Below are 24,366 nucleotides of genomic sequence, written 5' to 3'. Positions count from 1 at the left end.
TTGCTTGACCTTGGGCAAGTCCCTGCTCTCTTGCCTCAGTTTCCCTACCTGGGCTTCAGTATCCTAGCTGCAGATTTGGGGATTTGGTCTAAAGCTGGAGAGGAGGTGGAAAGACAGCCCATGCTCTCCGGTTGAGCTCTAGCCTGCAAAGTTCCCTAGGTGGTAGACCTGGCCCCAACCTCAGCCCTTGTGGACCTGGTGATGGAGTCGCCTGTTTGGGACTGACGTAGCCACGTCCCTGCTGTGAGTTTACTCAGTTCAACAACCAAAACTGAGCCTGTCTTACGTGCCAAGCTCAGTGCTGGGTCATGGGGCTGAATCAGACGTGGTCCTTGCTGTAAAGAGCCAGAGTTGAATGGGGACAGCAGACACGGTGACATCATTATGGTGCAAGGACAAGGGGATATAAGCAGTGCAGAGGGACACAATACCTTGAGAGTGTGCACAAAACGGTGATTAATGAGAGCTGGAGGATTTGGCAAGACTTCCTGGAGGAGGCACCTTTGAGCCTAGCACTTGGGATAGAAATTACAGGAAAAAAGCCAGTGGAGGAATGGGATGTACAAAGGCACAGAAGTAAGGCAGTTTTCGAGCAGGGAGACTAGTACACTGTGGGGAGGGAGCAGGGTAGTGACAGGTTGCGTTGGGGATCACAGGCCCAACTCTAGACTACCCATGACACATCTCCCAGGAAGGGCTGTGTCCCAGGAGACAGCACACACGGGGCAGGTCTGGTTCTTCCCATGCTTACGTGTGACCTTGTTCAGTGTCTCAATGTCCTCATCTGTAACCAGGATCATGATGCCTACTCTTCAAGGCTGGTGAGAAAACTGCATGAGTTTACATGTATGAAGTGTATCGCACACAAGAGGCAGTCCCAGAAATGGGGTTTCCTTTCTCTTGTTGGCTTCTGTCAGTACCCCTGACAGAAGCCCTAGTGGGTGTTTGTTAGTCATTTATATGATTCTGTGAATGAGATTATCGGAAAGAAGCTTATTGAAAAGGTCTGGCAGGAATGGAGGGAGAAACGCATGACCTTGAGGACAGGAAAAGCGAGGAAGGAAACAAACTGGGAAGCCTTGGGAAGGGACAAACCTCACCAACTTCCCAACTTCGCCGGTAAACCACCTTGAATTCAGTTTGTCTGTCTGGGAAAGCAGGAGAAGAAAGAGATGGGTTCCTGTCATAGGGAAGGTCACAGGTCACAGCCATGGGCAGAGAAGGGATGGGGGAGAAGTGGACAGGGCTGTGTATGCTGCCTGCTGTCCAGTTACCTCCTGGACTCTCCTGCAATGGAGATGAGAGGAAGGAAGGAGGGAAAGAAAGTCACCACCTGAAGTGGTGAGCCATGATGAGCCCTGAGGTGGGATTCAGGGGCCTTAGGGTGGCCTCACTGTCTGGCTTTCACAGGTGCCTGGAACGACAGCATTATCCCAATGGATATCAGAGTGCCCCAGGTGACAGGTGACACGTAAACCCTTAACACGTAAACACTTAATGCTTTAGTGTTATCAGTTTATTAGTATTTTTCCAAACCTGAAAAATGCTGAGAGTAAGTTGGAGGGACAGGGGTGGGGAGGCTAGGAAGTGTGACTTTGAGCAAGCTACTTCCCTTCCAGGGCTCTCAGTCTTCCCATGTGCACAATGAGACATCCGGGTGCGTGATCTCTAGGGATTGCACTTTTCGGTCTGTTCTCCATCTGTCACTGGGGACATGAGAAGCGATGCAGGGGTGCTGGCCTATCCTTGGTACAGTCTGAGCATCAGGAAAATGAACAAAGCAGTGAGTATAACTTTTTTTTTTTAAAGGGGAAAAGTGCAAAATAAATCACAAACCATTAAGGGGGTCTTGCCATTGCATTTACGTACAACCAGCATTCTTGCAGTCTGGAAAGAACTTGATTTGGAATTTTAGGTTAAATTAGCTCTTGTAAGTAAGTAGGACCACAAGAATCCAGCTTGGACGTTCTGCTGGCAATCAGAGCCTAAGTACTTTGACAATAAAATTCCACATCTAAGAGTCTATGACTATGATTCCAAAATTCCAAGATTTTCTTCACTCTTTTGTAGAAGGTTTGAGATTGGGGGCAGTTGGCACTTCTTTGGGTGGTGCCCCTACTTTCCCCCAAGAACAGAGAAGCCAAGCAAAGGTACTACTGATGGGCTTTATTTCAGGGAGTTTGAGGGCCTTTCAGACCAAGCTGGCCAAGGATGAGGCCTGCTGCAAGGCTGCTAGAGAGGCAGGAAAGAGCCCTGAGCAGCCAGGTGTAGACTACCGCCCTTCCCTTACTTGCTCCTTGGCAGCTGTGCCCTCTTCTCTAGCCACGGCTTCCCTGGAGGCAGGACCTGAGACCTACTCCAGTCAACCTGAGTAAAGGGGGCCTTATTATAAGGATAGAGCGTGGCTCACGGAATCTAAAGACAGGCTCTTGGGTACTAGAAAGCCACCAAAATGGAGGCAATTATCTTCTGTATCTCTTGGGAGGCTCCATATTATTTTTTCTGCATATTTGTACAATTTGGTCCTTCAACTCAGTTTCCCAGTGGCCCCTCGCGTCTGCCCCAGCTGAATCAGGCCCTTTTGCCTCCGTAGGCACGTCAAACCGTCCTAGGGTCCTAACGTTTCCATTCCAATTCCCGAAAGAGAATCTGACGGGCTCCCCGGACCCGCCAGCTTACGGCAGTGAAAGCCGGTGTGCAGCGCCGCGACCAGGTCCAATCACTTATAGGCGGGGCCTCAACGGGGCGGGGCCTCAGGGACCTTCGAAGGAGAACGCGCGGCGGCCCCTCCGTGGGCACGCGCTCTCGCGCTGCATGGTCTCGAAGAGGAGGCGCACCAGCGCCGGCCGTCCCTGCGCCACTAAGGCCCGGGCCAGCCCCAGCACCTCGCCCGTGTGGCCGCGCCACACGCGCTGCAGCTCCTGGCGCAGGCGCGCCGCCGGGTACTTGTCCTGGGCGCAGCGCAGCCACGCGTCCACCTCGCTGCCCAGCTCGCCGTCGCTGAGCTGCGCCTGGCTCCACTGCGCCAGCAGCGCCTCGAGCAGGCAGCCGAAGCCCTCGGTGTGGCTGGAGCCCGCGTCGTCCAGCTCCACGGCGCGCTTGAAGCAGGCCGCCGCGTTGGCCTCCTCGCCTTTGATGCGCAGGCACTTGCCGCGCAACAGCTGCAGCTCGGGCAGCGTGGCGCCCAGCTCCGACTCGCCGGCCTTGGCCAGGAAGACCAGCGCCTGGTTCAGCGCCGCCTCGTCCACCGCCAGCTGCTCCTGCACAGCGTCCACGCCCATGTAGTAGTAGACCTGGGGTGGGGGCTTCGGGGTGAGCCTTTCTCCCCTGCCGTCGCCGCTGCCCGTTCATTCCATTCCCACACTTGCTGTTTTAAAAATTCCACGCATTCATTCCCACCCTCCCTCCCTCGACAATTATTCATCGCAAATTTTGGTGCCCCTCTCCTGGCAAAGGAGACAGTACTCTGATTCCAGTTCCAGCCCCAGCGCTCTCGGCCATATAACCTTGAGCGGGGCAATCTCTGGGCCTCAGTGTTCTCATATATAAGATATTGTAACCTCTGGTAGTCATTCCGTGCTCACGGAAGGCACAGAAGGATACAGAATAATGGCCCACACTTTCTGAGTGCTTAGAAAGAACTGGGCCCTGTTCTGAACGCTGTAGGTGCATCATCTCCTATAATCCTCACCAATGCAGTAGGAGGCAGGTCCTGTTATCAGGCCTGGGGATGCCCCGCGTTCCTCCCTGTGTCCTCAGTGCCCAGGCCTGGCCTGGCAGAGAGTTAATAGGGTTTTAGTCAGCTATTGGCTACCCTAGCCAAGAGGCTACCTTACCTGGCCGATGTTCAGGTAGGTCTTGAGGCCTGGGCACACCTTGACCACCTCCTCGAGGTCGGCCTTGGCGCAGGCCAGGTGGTTCCTGTCAGGCATGCCCCCGAGCCCCATCTTGCTTCGCTCCAGGTCATGCAGGTAGGCTCTGACGTGGATCTGCCCACAGAGAGTCAGCTCAGGGAAGATGCTCCAAGCAAGGACCCTTGCCCTCTTTTCTATCCTAAATAAAGGTTTTTTTCTTAACAGCAACTCAGGGAGGTTCTGTGGTGCAGTGGAAAGCCCCTGTGACTGGAACTTGGGAGTCCGAGGTCCTACTCCTGTACTAGCTTGGGCTAGCCACTCCACTTTCTGGGCCTTAGTACACTGACCCCTCTCTGTACAATGAAGGGCGTTGGATGAAGTAAGAGCCATTCATTCATTCACTCATTCATTCAACAAATATGTATTGAGTGGCCACCATATGCCAGGCCCTGTGCTAGGTACTGGGGTACAGTGCTGATAAGAGAGGAGGTCCCTGCCCTGGCAGAACGTTCTAGTAGGGGAGATGATTGTAAAAAAGTACATGGTACCACTTCAAGTGGTGACAAGTGGTATGAAAAAATAAACAGGGTGATGGGATAGAGGTGACTAGGGGAGGGGGTTATTTGAGAGGGGATGGCAGCACCGATTTTGTGAGAGTCTGTGTAAGCAAGTAGTGTGGGAAGAATGGCAGGTGGCCCCAGCTTACAAGCATCAAATTACAAATGATTCCAGACCCTTGCTTTCATCACCACTTCCTCCCTTTTTCCCCCACATCTATTTGGAGCATTTAGAAAATCTAGAGGTTCAGGAGGGGTAGGGAAGGGGTGGAGAAGGAGGAAGTAAGAAAAAGGGGCTCATTGTCGTTGAAGGTATTAATGCTTTATAGCCATTGGTGGGCTCTGGTTCTAAGACAGCTTCATGAGGTGGGGGTGGGGTGGGAGTGGGAAGCTCTGCCGTTGGAGCCAATTGAACTTGGCTGAATTCCAGCCCCTCCCCCTCTTTATTAGCATGACCTCTGTGAGGCTCATTTTCCACATCTGAAAAATCAGTACACTAAGATCTTCCTTGGAGAGTTACCATGACAATGGAGAGAATACATTCTAGCCAGGACCTAGCACATGGTAGGTGCTCAGTTCATTCATTCATTCTTTCAACAAATATTCATCAAGAGCCTGCTACGTTCCAGGAGCTGAGGATATATAGTAGAGAGCAAAATGACAAAATTCCCTGCCCTCGTGGAGCGTGTATTACAGCTGGGGGGAGAGACAATAAACATGATAAATCAGCAAATAGTGTGTTAGGGAGTGATAAGTGCTAAAAAGGAAAAACAAACAAAGACAGGAGGACACAAAGTGTTGGTGAGAAGCTGACATTTTCAAGAAGACGGCTGCTAGCAGCTCCGCCTTTTCTTCAAGCCCTCCGGGAAGTGAGGGAGGAAGCCAACTGTATATTTGGGAGAAGAGCATTCTAGGCAGAGGCCCTGAGGCAAGATCAAGCCTCAGGAGTTGCAAGGACCCCAGTGTGGCTGGGAGGGAGGGAGCTGAGCCGGGGTGGGTCAAGGTCATGGGCCAGGTAGGGCCTTAGGCTCACAGCAGGGACTGAGGCTTTTACACAGATGAGTTCCCTTCCCTTCTGTTCCTTCCTCCTCACTATGCCCTGCCTCCATCCTGGTGCCAGTCTGGTCATCTGAGTAGTAAGTGTGATCTTTGGAGCTACAGGGAGACAGCGAGCATATGCTACAGGCCAACCTGAGATGGCGTGAGGAGAGTGAGGTTTGGATTCCCCCTAACGGAATGCAGGACCCCTTGAAGGTCACTGCCTCTCTGTTGCCTCATTAGTAAAATGACACACGTTTGGCCTCTCACAGGATCTTGCGAGAATCCAATCAGGCCATGAATATGAAAGTGCTGGGTGAAATGCAGAGTGTTATAGAAAGGTGTTATTATTCACTCTCAATAATGAGTAATATCACTACTATTGATAATGACCACATCAACTGCCATGAAGGAACTGACTGTCTAGTACCTGCTGGCAAAACGATTATGTCATACAGACCAAGACCAAGGGAGCAGATTTGCCATCATGTCCCATGAAAGGTAGTGGAGAAGGCTGTCCAGCCTGGAGCAAAGTGAACTCAGAGCTCCAGCTCTTTGCCCACAGGCAGATGGGTTCTGTAGGGGCTCCAGAGGGCAGATCTGGGACCAGTAGGGGGAAGCCAGAGGCAGGCAGCTCTCAGTTAAATGAGTAATCTGCTGAGCTCAGTGACCATAGTGGACTGCCTCAAGCGACAGTGAGCCAGTTAAAAATATACCTAATAATACTGCTCAACCACTTATGAACTCTTACTATGTGGTCAGTACTGAGTTTTACACAAGACTCTAATTTAATTCTCATAACAACTCTGTGAGGCAGGTACAATCATCTCCAGTCTATGGAAGAAGAAACTGGGGCTCAGACTTTGGGCAAGAGTATTCTGTCTACAGTCCCGTAGCGTGTAAGCGGTGCTGTGGGATTTGAACCGAGGCCAGCGGCGTTGAGAGCCAGAGCTCTGATCTACGACATCAGACTTCCTCCAATATACCCTCTGCCTTTCACAAGCACCTCCCATGCTCCAGGCACCTGCTCTAGATGTTATTTCACTTAGTCTTCTGACCACCTTTTAAGATAGATGTTATTATCCGTATCTTCCAGATTTGGGAATGGAGGTTTGGAGGGGTGAGTGGCTTGCCCCAAGTCCCACAGTGATGAGTAGAGAGGCCAGAATTCCACCCAGGTCAGTATGACTGCCGAAGGTTCTAATCAAAGAGGAGGCTGGCAGGTTGTTGGCCAGGTCATTACAGAAGGGATGAGCAGTGGGTGGGAAGCTCCTTCATTCTCTCACTCAACAATCTTAGAGAACACAAACTGTGAGCCTTGATGACACCTAAGCTCCCTTCCACCGTGAAGGCTCCCTGACCTCCGGGCTCTGGCCACAGGGTCTTGGCCGTTGTTCTCTGATTCTGGATGGCAGGATGGGGTGGAGCTGCGGGTAGACTCACCTTGGCCCTTGTGCAGTACGCCTGCCAGTTGAGCTCCGGATCTCGTAGGGTGTCCAGGGCCATGTTGCAGGTACCAATGGCCATATCCTGCTTTCCGAGGAAGTGGAAGATTTTGGCCAGGTGATTCAGGATTGGGGGTTGGTCCTTGGCAATCTCAATGGCCTGGGTAAGGGAGGAGGTAAGAACAAACCATTTGTCTGGCTGTTTGCCAGAACTGGAACCCCTTCTTTCAGTAGAGCCATATTACCCCAAAGATCTTATTCCTCATATCCACCACATCGTGGGACCCAACACTTTGGGCACAGCTCACTGGCACTCAACTCCTGCGAGCCTGACTCGCTGCCATGCTCTCTGCCATGTTCACGGGACACGTCCAGTGAATCCCTCCAAGACCCCAGGCAAACACCTCTTCCTCAGACACGTCGCTGTGTGCTCCCCCATTTTCCTGGGGCAGGTAGGGGGAGGGGCCAGAATCAGCCTCTACCTCCCCCAGACTCACACAGTGTTTCTAGCTGGGCACAGCACTTCCCCCGCCACCACCCCCAATATTGTTACTGACAGCTGCCTGCCTTGTGTTTGATGCTGCCCCTGAGACGGTGAACTACAGGGCAGGGGCCCCATCTGTCCACCTCTGTGCCCCGCACAGAGTAGGTTCCCAAGGAGGGGCAAAGGCAGTGCATTAAATTGGACACAACTCTCGGAACACACGTGAACCAGTGTTTATGCTCTGCTCTCACTAAGATCTCTCACCAAGAAATTGCTCATTACTAACCAGCAAATGCTAGGAACGTGCCCCGGCCAGAGCGTCGTGCTGACCGCAAGGGGAACGAAAATCACAGGGTCCCTGGCCTCCAGGAAAGTCTTCAAAAACTGAGCTAAGTGTGGAAACTGCCACAGAAACGAGGTGCCAAGAATAAGGCTTGAACAGCACTTTACGGTTTACAGTGAACGGTTTCATCGACTACCTCCTTTCAGTCTCTCAATATCCTAGATGGTGGACAGATCACATAATTAACAGATAAGGAGGTTCAGAGATGGAAGTGACTTGTTTTAGGGTCACAGGGCCTATGGGCAGAGCTGGCATCCAGACCCCAGCTAACCTCGTCTTCTTTCCACTTTGCTCCCGGGGGTGTGAAGGGGAAAGGCCTGAGGGTATATCTGGGAAATCGTGACTAGCTTAGAAGACAGGCCTAGAGAAGTGGAGAGGGTCTGACTCATAGGCCAAGAGGACAAGGGAGCACTTTGGCTTTGTTTGGGATGGAGAGAAAGGTCTGAAGTAAGGGCACTTCCTGAGTAAGGCAGGGAGGTGGGGATGACACCCAGAGAAGCAGCGGGTTCCAGGAGAGGAGGCTGAGGTGTCAGTCTCAATCCAGGTTCGGAGGGCTTCTGTGGCCGGGGGCACATACCTTGCCAAAGCAGTCCAGGGGGTCGGTTCCTGAAAACCCGCAGTCATGGACGCCCATGGGGGTGATGGAGAAGGTGTCCTTCCTCTCCAGCAGCATCCCGAGGTAGCACCAGGCCAGAGCTGGGGGTGAGGCCGGGAGAGGGGTCTCAGGCAGCAGCGGGGTGGAGAAAGGGAGGGGAGCCACGAGGAGGCAGGGGGCCAGTGCCACCCCAGGTGTCAGCCCCCAGGAAGACAAAGGGAGGGGAAGTGGCATGAAATCACTGTGGGCCAGCCAGGGACCGAGAGAAACAAGGGTGGGGAGAGGGACGTGTGAGTGGAGGGATGAACAGTTTCAGTGCTTGTTGTGTTTACTGTGTCACGTGGGACACCCTGCTCTCTGACTCCAGCTCTCGCCAGCTCTGGAGCTCTGGTCCCTGTGGAAAAATGACTCGACTCCCCTCCAGAACAGTCTTCCCTCCTCCCACCACAAAATGGGGATAAGAGGCTGCAATGGCGAGAACTCTGTCTCTTACACTTTCGGTCACAGGCCTGGACACGTGCACCTGGAGTGATCTGCAGGTGCCCGTTCACCTGTGCGAGGTGTACGAGCTCCCTGAAGTGAACAAGCGAGTGGATGAGATAGAGGGTGAGGGACAGCGAAACAGTGCTAAAGGTGGGGACAGTGACAAGACTGGCAGGGCTGGTGGCGGGTGCAGGGAGGACAGGGCAGAGGCTCCTCTCCCACCCGTCCCCACGGGTCCTGCCTTGGTGGTGGGGTTCCGACGACTTGAGGACTTGCCGGAGCAGGGCCAGCGTGCGGTTGAAGGCCGGCAACCTCTTCTGCTCCTCGCTGCCCAGCTCCAGGAAGATGTCATCTAACCTGTGGCAGAGAAGGGGACGCGGCTGGTCAGCACCCTTCCAGCCGTCCCCAGGGTGCCGCGAGTCCTCCCCAGGCCAGTGGGCAGGGAGAGGAACTCGGGGAGCCCTTGCCACGCAGATGGGCTCAGCCATTTCTCCCCTGGCTTCCAGGCCCCACCTCTCCCCGTCCCTCCCCACCATCCCAACCTCAACCCATAGCCTGACCTGATGAAGAGCGTTGCCATGGTGAAGTACCAGCCCCTTTTTTCCTCTTCCGGGATCTAGGGAAGCAGAGAATGGCTTGTGCTGCTGCTCTTGAAACATTTGGGACATTGTTCATAGACTCCCATGCTTTCCCTGAACCCTGAGAAGCAGCAAGTACACTCTTGGTCATAGTGCTGGCTCTGCCACTGGCTGGCTGGGTGACTTTGGGCGAGTCACTTCACTTCTGTGACCACAGAGGATCTGACAAGATGACCTGTGTGAATGCCCCGAGCAAGGTGTCCATCACAGAGCGGGCATGGCGTCCATTTCCTTCCCTCCCCACTACCGCAGGGCCCACACTCCACCAGTCACCTTCTCTCTCCCCCGCATCTCCCCTTTGGCGCCATCCCTCAGCTTCCACCTTCCTGAGAAAGCCCCTTTGGGCATGTGAGTTCAGCTGAAGCCCAGGACCCCACCCTGAACTGTTTTCCCATTGTTTTTCTTGCCAACTTTGCTGTGCATTTAGACTGACTTGGGCACCAGATAAAATATTTATGCCGTTATTTATGGGAGTAGCTGCTCCTGCCTTGGGAAGGAATTTTAATGAAAACCAATAAAACCCCCAGTGCATATCAGCAGCTCTGCCTCAGGCTCCAGCCCCTCCGTCCACATTCATCTCCTGTGGTTGATCTCCAGGCTCCATTCTGCACTCACCACCGGCCATCCGCAGAGGCCTTCTCAGCTCAGGGCCCCTATTATCCCTCCACCCCACCCTCAGCAGCTAGGATGAAGCATTAAGTCCAGCCAGCATTTCTATGGTGTGAGGCATCTATGGTGTGAGGCCCAGCTATGATGTGTTGGGTGCTATGGAGCTGTGGCACTGAATGGGACCTGCACCCTAGCCCACATGGGCTCACAACTCGGTTGGGGAGACCATAAATAATGGGGTTTGAAGGAGCGCCTGCCACGTGCCAGGATCCTGACACTCATCATCTCAATCTCACAACAACCTATGAGGTAGGTGTCATCCCATTTTACAGAGGCACATACTGAAGTTCAGAGAGGCAAAATGACTTGCCCAAGGTCACACAGCATGCAAGTGTCAGAGGTGGGATTTGAACCCCATTTGTTAGTCTCCAAAGCCCTTGCTCCCCTCATTACACTGGCTTACCAATAGCTATAATAGGAAGCAGGGTTTGATCAAGGCTGAGAGGGGGATGCAGACAAATGCAGCGGGATGAAGAGGCCACTTCCAGCCAGAAGACTCTGAGAAGGTCTCATAGAGGATGGGCTGTAAGGTGGGCCTTGAATAGCAGTGGTATTTGAGAGGGTGAGGTGGGGGACAAGGGCATTCCAGACGGGGGGTTCAGCACGGACACGAGTGGGCAGCTGGGGAGCATGGGGCACGGTGAGTATGACTGGGGTGTGGCGGGAGCTAACGTTGCCAAGTTAGGCTGCGACTGCTCTGAGGTGGCCTTGGATGGTTCGGAGGAAGAGAGGAAGGGGGACCTGTGAGTAGATCTCAGTGAGCAGTGTGATTGCCCATAGGGGAGTGTCTTGAACGCTGACCCAAGCCAGGTCTGGCAGGAAAGCCAGACCAAAGACAAAATTAGAGCAGAAGGAACACCAGGGGCTATGGGAGGAGGTTTCCTACATGATCCAGGGGTACCCCCAAGACTTCTAGAGGAGGACGTGCTGGAGCAGGGTTCTCAGGGACAAGTAGGAACCAACCAGGTGGATACAGTGGGAGAGGGCATCAGATGGAGGGCACATCATGTGCAAAACCTCAGAGATGAGCGAGCAGGTGTGTCAGGGGCTGCATGCAGCCCAGAGCGGCTAGAACCCCAGTTGTAAGGGGCAACGGGATGAGCCAGCAGGGGAACATCAGGAGGGTCCCCTGAGTGTCAGGCTCAGGACCTGGAAGTCATCTGCAAGGCAGTGGGGAGGCATAGAAGGGGTTAGAGGTGGGGAGTTATCCTGTTACTTAGGTTGGAATACATGTACGGGGGCTTGGCTGGGAACAGGGCTGTCTGGAGGGGAGAGGGGGGGGACCCAAGGATTAAAGGGCATCCTTGAGAGCGCAATGGAGAACACTGGCCAAAGCAAAAAGCTGGATGGGCTGCCAGATGACCTTACCTACTGCACCTGCACGGGACCTGGGACATGGGAAGGGGACTCAGATTCATGGGGCACCTACTGTGGGCCAAGCTGGCCAAGGACCTTGACATAGTGTCAGCACCTGTCTGTGTGAAGGACGAAAGGCACGTGTGCCTCAGTCTCCCTGGTTGCCTGTGGCTGTGATCTCGTGACCTCTGGCCCCATGCCTGCTTTGAGGTTGGCCAGACTGAGTCATGGTGGGGAGACACAGAACTTGCTCCCCCTTTCAGGCTCCTGACAAGGAGGTGTGACCACAAGTGACAGCAGGTATCCTAGACTAAGGGAGAGCTACAGTGCAGAGAGCAGAGGCCCGGGTGGGCAACAGGTCTGGCCACAAGAGGGGGGTGACCCTGGGTGGATGTGTTACCCCTCAGAGGCTGTGTCCTTACCTGCAAAGGGGCATTGTGAGGCAGTGACCAGCCTGGGGACCGTGCCCATAAATCTCCATAAACGTTCGCCCCCTTTCTCCTGGTTTGGGTTAGAAACGTGCAGAGTTAGGCGTGTCTAGGAGGCTGCTTTGCCTTATTTCAGTTCTAGGTGGGGCATTGAAGTCTCAGGCTCTGGAGTCCGGGGCTATCCTGCCTCACCCCACTCTCCACCTCTCTACCCCACCACTCTGCTCCTAGTGCCTCACATGCCCCGTGGGGTCCACAGGTCCCCAGTGTTGAAGAGCAGTGTGTTGTCCTCAGGGCTCTCCCTGGTTCATAGCCACTTTCTTGTTTGGTATTCAAGATGCAAGAAATTAAGTTATGTGTCCACAACACACAGTTAGTACATGACAGAGTTGGGACATAAACTCATGCCTTCCTAGTCCTAGCCCGAAGCCTGTCCACAGCACTCAGTTATCTTGATCCAATCAATCCCCTTATTATGTCTCTGAGAACAGTGAGACCACAGAGGTGAAGCAGCTTGCTCAGGGTCACACACTGGTTAGTATCAGGACTTAAAACCCAGTGGTTTCACCACCATTGTGATAGTCTTGAGTAAGTCAAGCCTGGTCATGGTTTGCACTAAGTAAGCAATACTACCACCTGGTGGCAGAGTGCCTGAATTGCAGGGGCAACTCCTAAAGGTTAACTCCCCTTCTACTTGAAGACTAAAACTGATTTTCAGAGAAGTAGCTAGCTGAGTGACATCTCTATGACAAATCCCAAATGTAGCCCCTCCTCAGATCCCACTTAAGAGTAACATTTGCAGGGCTTCCCTGGTGGCACAGTGGTTGAGAGTCCGTCTGCCGATGCAGGGGACACGGGTTCGTGCCCCGGTCTGGGAGGATCCCACGTGCCGTGGAGCGGCTGGGCCTGTGAGCCATGGCCGCTGAGCCTGAGTGTCCGGAGCCTGTGCTCCGCGGCGGGAGAGGCCACGACAGTGAGAGGCCCACGTACTGCAAAAAAAAAAAAAAAAAAAAAAAAAAGAGTAACATCTGCAGAAGGGCTTATGGGGTTGCGAATCAGGAATGGAGTTAATGGTATAAACAGACCTCGTTTGAAGCCTCACTGTGCTTGGGTTCCAATCCTCCATCCCTGTGATGGAGCTAGTAGAGAGAGTCCATTCATTTTGCTGTGCAATTCTGGTCTTAAAATGGGCTGTCTCTTTAAAAATCCTTCTAGTTGTAACTGAAGCAGCAGCTGAAGCTGTTACCAGGGGCAACCTGGCAAGCCACGTATGCTAAATTAAATTAAACAGGCCTCTGACTGGCCCCTCCCCTCCTCTCTCCTGGAGAAGGAAGTTGCTGTGAAACCTCTTATGGCTGCAAGGAATTCACTTCCAGAGTTGATGGCTCCCAGAGGCAATATATTTGGAGGCAGCCTGGGAGGGGCTGACAGCACCTCTGCCAGGAGAGGAATATTGACTGAGGGCCTCCCCGTGTGGGCTTTGGCAGGACACCCCACCTTTTCTCTTGTTCATCCTCATCAGGACCCCGTGAGCCAGGGGTTCTGGGGTCTATGAGGGGGCACTGGCCAGAGTGTGAGCCCACCGAGGCTTCAAGCTGGCAAGGCTCAGGCACCAGCACTGCCCTTAAGTAGCTGGTTAGATCCTGGTACTAGGTGAGGGTGAGACTGAGGCACCGACTTCAGGCAAGGGGTTCTCAGGACATCTCCCAGCTCCTCCGAGGCCCTCACCGGTATTTCCCTCATCATAGAGATGGGGAAAGCGAGGCTCAAAGAGGCAGAGACGTGCCTACTTCACCTATTTCAGGCCAGGTCTCTGACTTCAAGTGCACCTTACTCCCACAACACCTCGCTGCAAGTGTTTGTACAGTGCTTACCATTTACAAAGTACACTCACACCGATGCCACATGACCCTCAGAAAGCCCTTTGTGGAATGTAGAGTGGGTTATCATCACCCCCCTAGTACAGATGGGAACACTGAGGTGAGAATACATCCTCACAGACACGAAGCCAGTGTGAAATCCTGGACTGAAACCTGGAAATGCTGCTTTCTTAGCTATACTAATAATAGTGCCTTTTATTGAGCACTTACTATGTACCAGGCACATAATTTACATGTGTTAACTCCGGGGTTACCTAGGAGGTAGGGACTACGATTATCCCAGTTTTACAGAAGAGGCACCTGTGGCCCAGAGTGGCATAGCTAGAAGGTAGCAGAGCTGGGAACCCAGCAGCGGACGAGTGGTCCTCGAAGTGGGGTCCCCCGACCAGCAGCATCAGCAGCACCTGGGAATCTGATAGAACCACTGCACTAGAGTCTAGCACTGCAGAGAGCCAGGTGAAAATGGCAGGCCAGTGCACCAGTGCATCTCTTTTTAAATGAACAAAAGGATCAGCAGTTGTGATCCTCTGGAAGCCTGACGGTCCAAGCTGCTACAGCTGGGTGGGTAACTGGCAAAGGTGGGTGATCTGGCAGTACCTGCAGAGAATATCAGGATGAGGATTAGACGTTACAGAGCAGGTTTGTGTTAACTTGGCAGATATAAGGATGGGCCTCAGCTGGCTACTCCATTTACTTCAAAAGGTGGTCCCCACAGAAGGAAATGTTGTAGGGCTTAGCTATTTTAGAGGATTTCAATAGAAGATCTCAATATGCTAATGGTTTATGAATCTATATGTGTCTGCATAGGCTATACAGAGACCTTATTGGTTCTTAAGGAAAATGTTTGCCTTGCAGTTTGAACTCTGCCCCTGTGGACGTTGTATTCTGTGTTTCAGAGTCAGTTCCTGAGAGCTGACTGATTCTCTTTCAGGGGAGGGTGGATGAGAAGGAGGAAAGAGAATGAACATTTCTCAACCATCAACTGTCCACTGGGCACTTTCGTGCATCGTGGCACTGAATCCACCCACACAGCAGCCCGAGAAGGTGTAATGCAGCCTCCTCCTTTTACAGGTGAGGAAACAGAGGCTAAGAGAAAAGCCGCCCGGCCAGCCCCACAGCCCAGGGGGAGGTGCCAGGATTCAAGTTCAGATCTGCCTCCTTCCAGTGCCCCTGTTCTTTCCACCTCATCAGGCTGACCCTGTCTGTGAAGGCTGACGCTGCAGAAATAAAAGTCACCAGGTGGCAGGTCTCAGGACCATGCTCTTCCTGCTCAACTGGAATGTCCTCTGTGATGACACAGAGCAGCCTCGGGCTCTGCACGCGGAGCTCCAGCCCCAGCCCACCTGGCTGGCCTGGCACCCCTGGGGGTCTGCCCCAGAAAGGCTGGGCAGGGGTTTCTCCTCATCCAGCTCCTGCCTCGGTGGGGGTGGGGAGTAAACAGAGGGTTGAGATTGGAGTCCCACCCCTGCCTCTACCCACCCCCCCACCCAGGGTTCCTTGAAAGTCCGCTGGCCCAGCCTGGGACTCAGTTTCCGCATCTATAAGCAGGGATGATAGACTGGGTTTGCCTGTGTCACAGGCACATGGGTGGGAGTGATCAGTGTGACTGGGCAGGGGGGACTGGGGGGCTGGGTGCTGTGCCATGGAGGTGAGTCACCTATTCAGCCCTGGCTGGGTTCCCTGCATGGTCTTTGTGGATTTTAAGAGTGGAGCAGATCGACTGCAGCTCCCCACTGTCACCCCCTTTCTGGTCCTAGATCTGTCACGCAGACGCAGACTCTGTGAGCCAGCTTTGCTTTGCACTGGTTCCACAGGCTCGCAGGACTGAGTAGAGCCACTTCTCTATTCCATGGTCCCTAGAGAAAAGGGACCCTGTCCAGTCCTGGGTACAAATCCAGCTCTGGCACCAGGTAGGTCTGAAGAAGTCCTGCATTTTCTCAGCCCCTCCCATGGGTCCGGGCTGTGTGCACCCTTAACACACTCTATCTTTCCTCCTGTGAAGAAGGCAGTTGGGTCAGATGATGCTACAGGCAACTTTGGCTCTGGGGTCCTGTATCAATAAGGAGGGGAGACCCAGTTCCCAAAATTGCCAGGTGTGGAGGGAAAGAAGCCAGCAGCAAATTCAGAAGGTGCTGTTATGCAAATGTGAGCAGCACCGAGGCCATCAGAAGGCTGGGGCTAGAGTGTCAGGAAAGCTGTCCCTCAGCCTGGGCTTTATGTCGGAGAGAACTGAGTTCAGTTCCAGCCAGCCACTCATGGCTGTGTGCCCTTGAGCAAGTTGCTACAGCTCTCTGAGCCTCAGTTTGCTCATCTGTAGAATGGGGTTAATAAGAGTTCTGATTCCCCAGCATTTCTAGGAGCAAGTGGGATAATCTGTGAAAAGAACCCAAGTGCACAGTCCCCAGCTCATCGCCCAGCGTCATCCAAATCAAACCACTCAGATTTGTGGAGCTGTGTTTGTGTTTGCAAGCACCATGGGAGGAGAAACCCTGCCCATGATCTCAAAAGTTGGAGATCAACTCTAAAGTCCTCAAAACACCATGCCTGACATTCCCCAAGCTGTGGTTTCCTACCTCCCTCTGTGTGTTTATGTGTTTTCTTCTGCCAGGAGGTTCATTCCTTCCCCCACTTCTCTATTATCAAAGTCCTTCCTGTCCCTGAAATCACCCTGACCACCACCTTAGTCCAGTGACAGAGGAGGAAATGTCCACCGTCCACAGAGGACTTGCCCACTGTCCCACAGCCAGTCGGGGCAGGGCTGAGGCAGGAACCCAAATCCTGACCCCTGGCTCCGAATGGGGTCTTCCCCGATGTCATTGTTCTTTTCCTAAAGTTGGCTCTGGGCTGGGCTGGGCTGAGGGCAAGCTCAGGAAGGGGCAGGAGGAAGTGGGAGGAAGCAGAAAGAGGGCGGGGCTCACTTAGAAGGAGTCCTGGCAGCCCCATCAGGGGATGAGGATGAGAAGGACGCGTCCATCAAAGCTCGCTGGGGCTGGGCCTTCCCTCCGTGACCCCAGTTCCTCCTCCCACACCCCTGCCCGGCTGGTACCACTGTCCGCATTTCACAGAGGGAGACATGGACCCTCAGAGAGGTTACACAGCCAGCCCAGGTCACCCAGAGTGTCCCTGCAGCCTGCAGATTCCCTCAGCAACACTCTGGCCTCGGTCCCAGCAGCGCATCTGCCTGCACCGTGCGCCCGAGTTGTCAGGGTTTGGAGCTGTGGGACGAAGGGGAGAGGGAGAAAGGGAGGCTGGGGGAGAGAGGGGGGCATGTGGGAGGCGGAGAGCTGTTGGGAGGGCAGCTCCTTGAGGAATTCCCAGGTCCTGGGGCTGGCCTCCCCGCTGGTGGCACAGCTGTGTGTGTCTGTGTGTGCCAGGCGACTGTGTGGATGCCTGCACCTTTGTTTGTTTGTGAGGCCGGCTGCTGGGCCTACCAGCACTGGGTCCATCCCCGCCCGCCCCAGCAGGCCCGGTGAAGCCTGGATGGCCTGTGTGCACCCGGTCACCTGGGGCGAGTCCCCTCCCTGAGCCTGTTCTGTCCTCTGTGCAACAGGGAATCACAATACCAGTGGCAGTATGTCTGTGAGGTTTGAATAAAAATCAGATGTGCTAATGAACGTAACATTCTGAGCTCTGTGCCTGGTGTACAGGCTGGATCAATGGCACCCACTGTGGTGGTGTTTCCTATTACCACCCTGAGCCTGCTCTGGGCCAGCAGCAGGGGTGAAGGATCTGCATGTGTGTGTACCTGTGCGTGTGTGTGCAGGTACGTGTGTGTGTGTGTGAAGCCACACAATATTCCGGGAAAAGGGGAAGAAACTCAAATGATTGAGTTAGCTTGGGACAGATATTACTTTTTAGAGAAATATAAGTTCGAGTTACTTTATTTTAGAAAAATAATGGGGATTTTAAGACTAAAAAACCAAATTAAATTTAGCAACAGTCACAAACCCCTCTTGGGTGTCCAACCCCGTTCCAGACACGGGGTGGTAGGTAGAGACAGAGGGTCGCCCAAGACAGAGGGCTCACCCTCTAGGGGGCAAGACAGAAACCACTGATACAGAGCAAAGCTGAGGGCTGTAGCGACCAGAGGGTGGGCAAGGTGAGGGGCTGGGCCCCAACATGACCTACACTCTGCCTGGAGCCCTTCACGGTCTCTCACTTAATCCTCACAGCAACCCTGTGAGGTGATGTTAGAATCCCACCCTCCAGATGAGGAAACTGAGGCTCAGAGATGTGAAGTCACTTGTCCGTAGCCACCTGGTGATGGAGGCAGAATTTTAACCGAGTGTGTCTAACTGCAAAGTGTTTGCTCCTAATACCCACTCAGCCTGGAGACTCCACCAAGAATCCGTCTGTGACTGTGTGTGGAGAGGTGACGGGGGTGCGGAGGAATGACAGATAAAGCAATCTGCCTCATCATATTTTTGTAACTTGAGGACAAGGAAAGGGAGGGAACTAAGGGCTGAGAGGGAAGGCACAGACACTCATCCACTCGTACACAGACATGCAGGTTATTTTTGGATTATGGGCTGAATTACTAACTTTTGTAATGTTTTCTCTTGTAATTTTAGTTAGCAGATGAGCAGCCGTCATTGGTTCTTTGGTTGCTCTTTATTCTTTGAGCTCCGGGGGCTCCTCCTTGCCTGGGACAGTCCCAGCCCCCTCAGGATGGAAAATCTCCTGGAGCTGCAGCACCGGCTGGGTCAGACTCCTGGCCGCCCACCCCCAGCTGCGCTCCTGTGGGTGGCGACCCTCTCAACTGGAGGTCCCTCAGCGGCTGCTCCACTCTCCCCACTCCTCCTTCCCTGACCCCATGCTGACTTCACCTCTGCCCTCGTCCTTCCTATCCCCCCACCATTCCCTATACACGGCAACCCTCTCTCTACTTCTCCACACTTCCACCCTAGATTTCCAGGAGGTGGCCGGTGTGGGGGGCTCCCCTCCCCATCCTGCCGGCCATCTGCTTCACACTTATTGCACCCCAATTCTCCCACCTCTCCAGAAAGAGCAAAGGCTTTGGAGTCAGAGCGGCGTAAACTCAACTGCCACTTACTAGCTCTGTGGTCTTGGGCAGGTTACTTAGCCTTGCTCTGCCTCAGTTCCCACATCTGTAAAATGGGATCGGGGGTTCTTGTGAGGACTAAGATGAAGTCCGCAAGGCACGCGGAGAAGAGCGTTCATGAATATTACTGTGTGAAGGTGGGCATTGTGTGAAGGAAGGTTTTCAAGGGGGAGGTGACATTTGAGCTGGGTTTTGATGGATGGAGTTTGCTTTCTAGGCAGAGGGAAAAGTTCCTGCACAGGCAGCTGTGAAACAGCACAGCATGTCTGGAGAAGTAGGAGAAGTTTAGAGTCCCTGGGAAGTAAGGTTCAAGGGAAGTAAGAGGAAATGCGGCTGACAGGAGGGCAGGAACCAGACCTCAGAGACCACATCAGCAGTTCCTCAGGGCCACCACGTGCTCTTCTTCCCCATGAAGCTTCTGGCTGCCCTCTTTCCAGGTCTCATCCAGTTCAGTTGTCACTAAAGCCCCCGCCGCAGGACCTTTGCACACAACACGCCCCTGCCGGGATTGCCCTCCTCTCGTTCCTGCCAGTACACTACTGCCTCTTCCAGAAGCCTCCCTCAGTCACTTGCGCTGAAAGGAAGTGTGTCCTCTCTGAAGTTCAGTTACTGTCACTCTATCCCCAGGACCTGGACTTGCCAGGTCCCTGCTGACTCCAACACGGGTCCTGATGTCCTCGAAGTGCACTTCCCTTGTCAGCCTCTGGGGGGGTCCTGTTTTTGGTTCAGAAACTATGGTCTCTGGTGTACAGCACTCAGAGATGATTGTCACCTGGCACAGGCCATGTAATGAACACCTGTGACCTCAGCCAGTCATAGGCACACCTCTGACATGCCCCTTTGGCCCCCACTACCAGAGATGGGGCTCAGGGAAGGCTGGTTACTGAAGGAACTAATGTTTGCTCTTCCCTTTGTCCATGAGCTTCTAAAAGGCAGGAGTTCTTAATGATAGGGCCTGGCACACAGTAGGTGCTCAATAAATGTTAAGATGCTGAGCATGTATGTCTCAGACATGCCCAGAATTTACCAGTTTATGGGCACTTTTACCCCATGATTTGATTGGATAATCATAGTAAACTGAGGCAGAAATCACTATTGTTTAATGTTTATAAAGCAGACACTGAGGCCAGAGATGAAAAGTGACTGTACAAAGTCACACAGCAAAATAATAAGCGACCTGGGTGCTCGAACCCAAGCCTCCTGCTCTTACTATACAAAATCATCACTGTCATCCTGATTGCGACTATTTCTTGAGCGTCTACCCTGTGCCAGGTACTTTATAAGCATGATCTCTCCTCATCCTCAGATGATGAAATGGGGGAGCTTCAAATACCCACTTTCTCCTGGGGTTGGGGGGGAGGTTTTGACCACAGATACTCTGTGCAGACCTGGGGAGCAGCTGCTGGGCCAGGCCCAAGGACACAGCACAGGCCATCTCCCACCTGAGACAGTCAGCTCCCTCCCTGGAGCACAGGGCAGTGCCCTGCTTGACACTCTCTCCTCTGAGCGGTCACTGAAGGGGACGGTGCGGCCCCCACTGTGGCTGGGCAGACCAGCAGCAGGGAGGGAGGAGTCGGCCCCCATTCCTTCCCTATGCCCAAAACTTTGCCTCCCTGCTCACCTCCTCCAGGAAGCCTTCTCCTGAGAGCAGGAAGGGACCTCAGAGACCATCCAGTCCCGCCCCCCTCACTTTCACAGATGGGGAAACCACCACCCAGACAGGAGAAGGCCCCACCGTGGGTGGTTGCAGCTGAGATGAGAACCCAGGACTCCTGGCTCCCAGTCCAGGGCTTTTCAGGCCCTGCTCTGAGACTGTGACCATACTCAACATACACCAAGCTGGCCACGCCTTCCACTGAGGGCGGCTGGCATTCAGGGCCTTGTGCTCAGGCTCTAGAACAGGAGACCTGGGTTCCTTTTGGCCCCAGGGGACAGCCACAGCTGCACACAGTTTAGCGGGGAGAAGGCTCTCCCAGGTCAGGAGAGGCAGAGGTCGTCTGTGATCCCGCTGTTTCTGTGCAGGCTCTGTTCCTCATTTTACGGATGAGGAATCCTAGGATACAAGCACTATTATTATCCCCATTTCATAGAAAGGGAAGCTCAGTCATGCTACGGACCAGTTGGAGGTGAGAGCACGGGGAATTGGGATTTGGACCTGGACTGTCTGACCCAGAGTCTACCGTCTTAACCTCCACCCTGCCCTGCTCCCCTTAAGTCAAGTCTGTGCCTCCCACCCAGCACTCCCTGAGGTCTTGACTCCACATTTCCTCTTATGGGGGAGCCATGAGCTTCGGTGGAAAAGGCTCCAAGGGGGTGTGCAGAGCCTTTGTGAATGGAGCCATCCTACCCATGTGTGAAGGCTTGTTGTCATTTAACTATCACAAACAGCTCAACCCTGCCTATGCTGTGCCTTCAAGGAAGAGTCATGGAACCTCTCTGAACTGTGATTTCCTCTTCTGTAACAAGAGGATAATGCCTCTACCTCATTTGTCTGTCATCCAATGCAGGCAGCCTTTGGGATGGCCCCCAGTGATCCCCACTGCCTGGTATTTGTGCTCTTGTGTAACCCCCCCCCCCTCTCTGCCTGGAGGCTAGACCTAGTGACTTGCTTCTAATGAAGAGAATATAGCAAAAGTGATGGGATGTCCTCGTGGCAAGGACCTGAGGGAGGCCTCTGGCCAACAGCAAGTGAGAAACTGATTCTCCCAATAGCCATGAGTGTGCGCTTGGAAGCAGACCCCACCCCACCGCCCCCAGCTGAGCAAGCCGTCAGATGAGATCACAGCCTAGAGGCACCCAGCTAAACCATGCCTGGTTCTTCCGCATGCAAACTCCGAGACAATCAGTGCTTATTCTTTCAAGCTGCTAAGTCTCAGAGGCTATTTGTCATACAACAATGGGTAACTAATATGCCTAGCATCTGTCTATTTAGCTCCAGGCCCTATGCTACACATACATCCACTCAAGATGCATTTACTGAGTGCCACTGTGTCCAGGCACTGGCCAGGTGTTGGCTTTACAGTGGTAAACCAGACAGATGTTGTCCCCACTCTTGAAGATCTCAAGATTGAGGTGGGGAGACAGACTTGTAAATGGACAGTGTGAGCAGTGCTGTGGGAGCCCAGGGGAGATGCCTGACCCAGCCTGGAAAAGTCAGCGGAGTGGATGCCTGAGAGAGAGGACCACCTTCCAGGCAAGGGTAGAGCAAAGGGCACCTCTGAAAGAGGCCGAAAGAGTGGCAAGGTGGGCTGTAAGGAGACCTGGCCCACGGGGAACAAGGGGAAGTAGATGGTGGCAAAAGCCTGGTTGGAAGGGGGAACACGGCAGAGGGAAGGCAGAGAGCAAGGTCACGGAGGGTCTCTAGTGCCCACCGGAGAGCCTAGGACTTACGTGCCAGGCAGTAGGGAGTCACTGGGGGTTGTAAGCAGCTGACGGATATGGCCAGCAGGATTGAGCAACATGACACTGGCAGCAAGGGTGGAGGAGGAGGCCGAAGGGTGAGGCCAGAGAGCAGGAACCCAGGCAGGGAATGATGGAGGCTGGGCTGGCGAGGGGAGGCAGGAAAGGAGCGGATAGACCCTGGAGATATGAGGAGGCGGAGCGGACAGGATCTGGGGTCTGAGTGGATGGCTATGGTGCGTGAGCGGGAGAGAGGAGGCAAGAATGCTGCCTGTTTCTGGTGGGATGTGGAGCTGTGCCTTATACTTAGGTGGGTGTGGACAGGTGCAGGGACAGGTACTTGCTGGGAAGAGCAAGGTGAGAGGGATGAGTTGGTGTGTGGAGTTTGCAGTGCTGCCAGCAAAGAAACTTACGCAAGCTAACCCGCCGGGAAGTGGGTCCACGCCCTAGTCCGACAGAGAAAAGCTACAAGCCTGGTCTAGGACCCAAGGTGGGAGGGGCACGCTGGAACCGTATTCCGGAAGCCAAAGGGCCAGGGTTCGGTGAGAATTTGGAGGCCGGGGGCATCCCTGCAGACTTTAGGGGCCGCGACCCCAGCCCTCCCAGCCTGGGAAGGGGTCACCCACCTGCTGCGCGTGGCCCAGCGCCTTGTCATAGAGCTCGATGCCGGCCTCCAGCACCCGCGCCCGCTCCTCTGGGCTGGCGCAGCCCACGTCGAAGCCGTGCGCGTAGCCCTGCTCGGCCAGGCAGCGCGCGGCGCGGAGCGGGGGGTCCCCGGCGGCCCCGCGGTCCCCCGCCAGGCCCATGAGGCCGGCCAGCCGCTCGGCGCACGCCTCCTCCTCTTCCTTCTGCCCCAGCCGCCCGTACACGTGCGCCAGATTGGCCCAGGCGTTGAGGTTGCCCGGGTCCTCGCGGGCCACCTCGAGGAAGCTCTCGCGGGCCTCATCCAGCTCCTCCAGGTAGAAGGCGAAGGCGCCCAGGAGGTGGCGCACGGCGGGGCGCTGCGTGGCAGCCGTCAGCGCCAGGTCCTGCCGCAGGCCGTCCCGCTGCAGCTTCAGGTCCCGGGCGTGGAGCGAGGCCGGCGAGCGCGGCTCGAAGTTCAGCTGCATCTCCAGGTGGAAGTGGCCGGGGAGGTAGTCCAGGTCGTCGATGAGGGCGTCCACCTCCTCGGCCGCGGCCTCGGGCTCCGCCATGGCTGCCCCGCGGCTCCCCGAGCCTTGCTCCGGAGGCCGCCGTGGATGGGGGCGCCCCTCAAGCGAGCCCGGCGCGGGAGGCAAGGGTCAGCGCGCAGAGGCCCGGGGCGCAGCCACCTCCCATCCCGGGGCGCCGCCCGCCGGTGGGTGGGTCAGAGCGTCGGCTCGGGAGCGCCCTGTGGGTGTTTACGCTTTCGCAGCTCAACGGCTTTTAGACGCCCGCATTGCACAACCAGGTGTGCCTGTTAGGTGCAGTGCCAAACGCGGGGCGTGTAACCCCCGGTGCATGGCAAAAGGCGTGCTTTTACTCTCTCTGCTCAGGAGATGAGGAAACTGAAGCTCAGACGAGGAAAAGGACTTGCCCAGGTCACAGAACTGGGTGTGCCCGAGCAGGCCTGGGAACCCAGTTTGCTGAACCCCAAAAAGCCAGGCCCTTCCTCCTTGAGCACTGCTCCACCCTGTGCGAGCTCACTGAACAGGAGAGTCAGGCCTGGCCCTTCCAACGCAGCACCCAAGCCACCCTCAGTCCTGCTGCTGTCCCATCCCCGCCACAGTCCCTCAGTGTCCTGCTTCCTCTGAACGGAGCCCGCCCCCTCCTGCTGCTCTTCCTTTGGCCACTATTTAGCAGGCTTCCCCGCTTGGGATTTCTCTGCCTCCTCTCTGCCCTTGCAGTCGGCCCCAGTGGAAAGACGGGGCTCCAGGTGCTGGTTCTAATCACTCTGGATAACTAGCAGCTCCCACTCAGTCTGCGTTCCACCTGTGGCCCAGTTGTCTTGCTCTTGCCAGCCTTCCCCCAGGCCTGGCACCAGTCCCCTATCCTCCAGAAGATTGGGCTGTGCTCCCTGACGCAAAGCTGCTAGTCCTCCAGGACTTGGATTTTGTAGCAGGTCTGAACTTCTTCTTTTTTAAAATATTTATTTAGGCTGCGCCGGTGTTAGTTGC

The 24,366-nt window shown here is 54.6% G+C and overlaps 1 protein-coding gene across 1 annotated transcript; it reads right to left on the bottom strand.

Moving 5' to 3' along the window:
- Positions 1 to 1,516: 1,516 nt before the first annotated feature.
- TTC22 (tetratricopeptide repeat domain 22) lies at positions 1,517 to 23,509 on the bottom strand. Its single transcript, XM_029229830.1, has 7 exons — positions 22,858 to 23,509; positions 9,360 to 9,415; positions 9,041 to 9,156; positions 8,299 to 8,417; positions 6,893 to 7,054; positions 3,837 to 3,989; positions 1,517 to 3,293 (listed from the first exon to the last, which is right to left on the bottom strand). The coding sequence occupies exons 1-7, from the start codon at positions 23,422 to 23,424 to the stop codon at positions 2,754 to 2,756; spliced, it is 1,713 nt and encodes a 570-aa protein (XP_029085663.1). The 5' UTR covers positions 23,425 to 23,509; the 3' UTR covers positions 1,517 to 2,753.
- Positions 23,510 to 24,366: the final 857 nt, after the last annotated feature.

This window comes from Monodon monoceros, unplaced genomic scaffold, assembly GCF_005190385.1.
Source record: "Monodon monoceros isolate NGI ecotype Baffin Bay Population unplaced genomic scaffold, NGI_Narwhal_1 Super_Scaffold_18, whole genome shotgun sequence".
In the NCBI taxonomy this organism is placed as follows: Eukaryota; Metazoa; Chordata; class Mammalia; order Artiodactyla; family Monodontidae; genus Monodon; species Monodon monoceros.
Note: the sequence above shows the minus strand (reverse complement) of the source record. Positions and strands in the feature narration are given on the sequence as shown.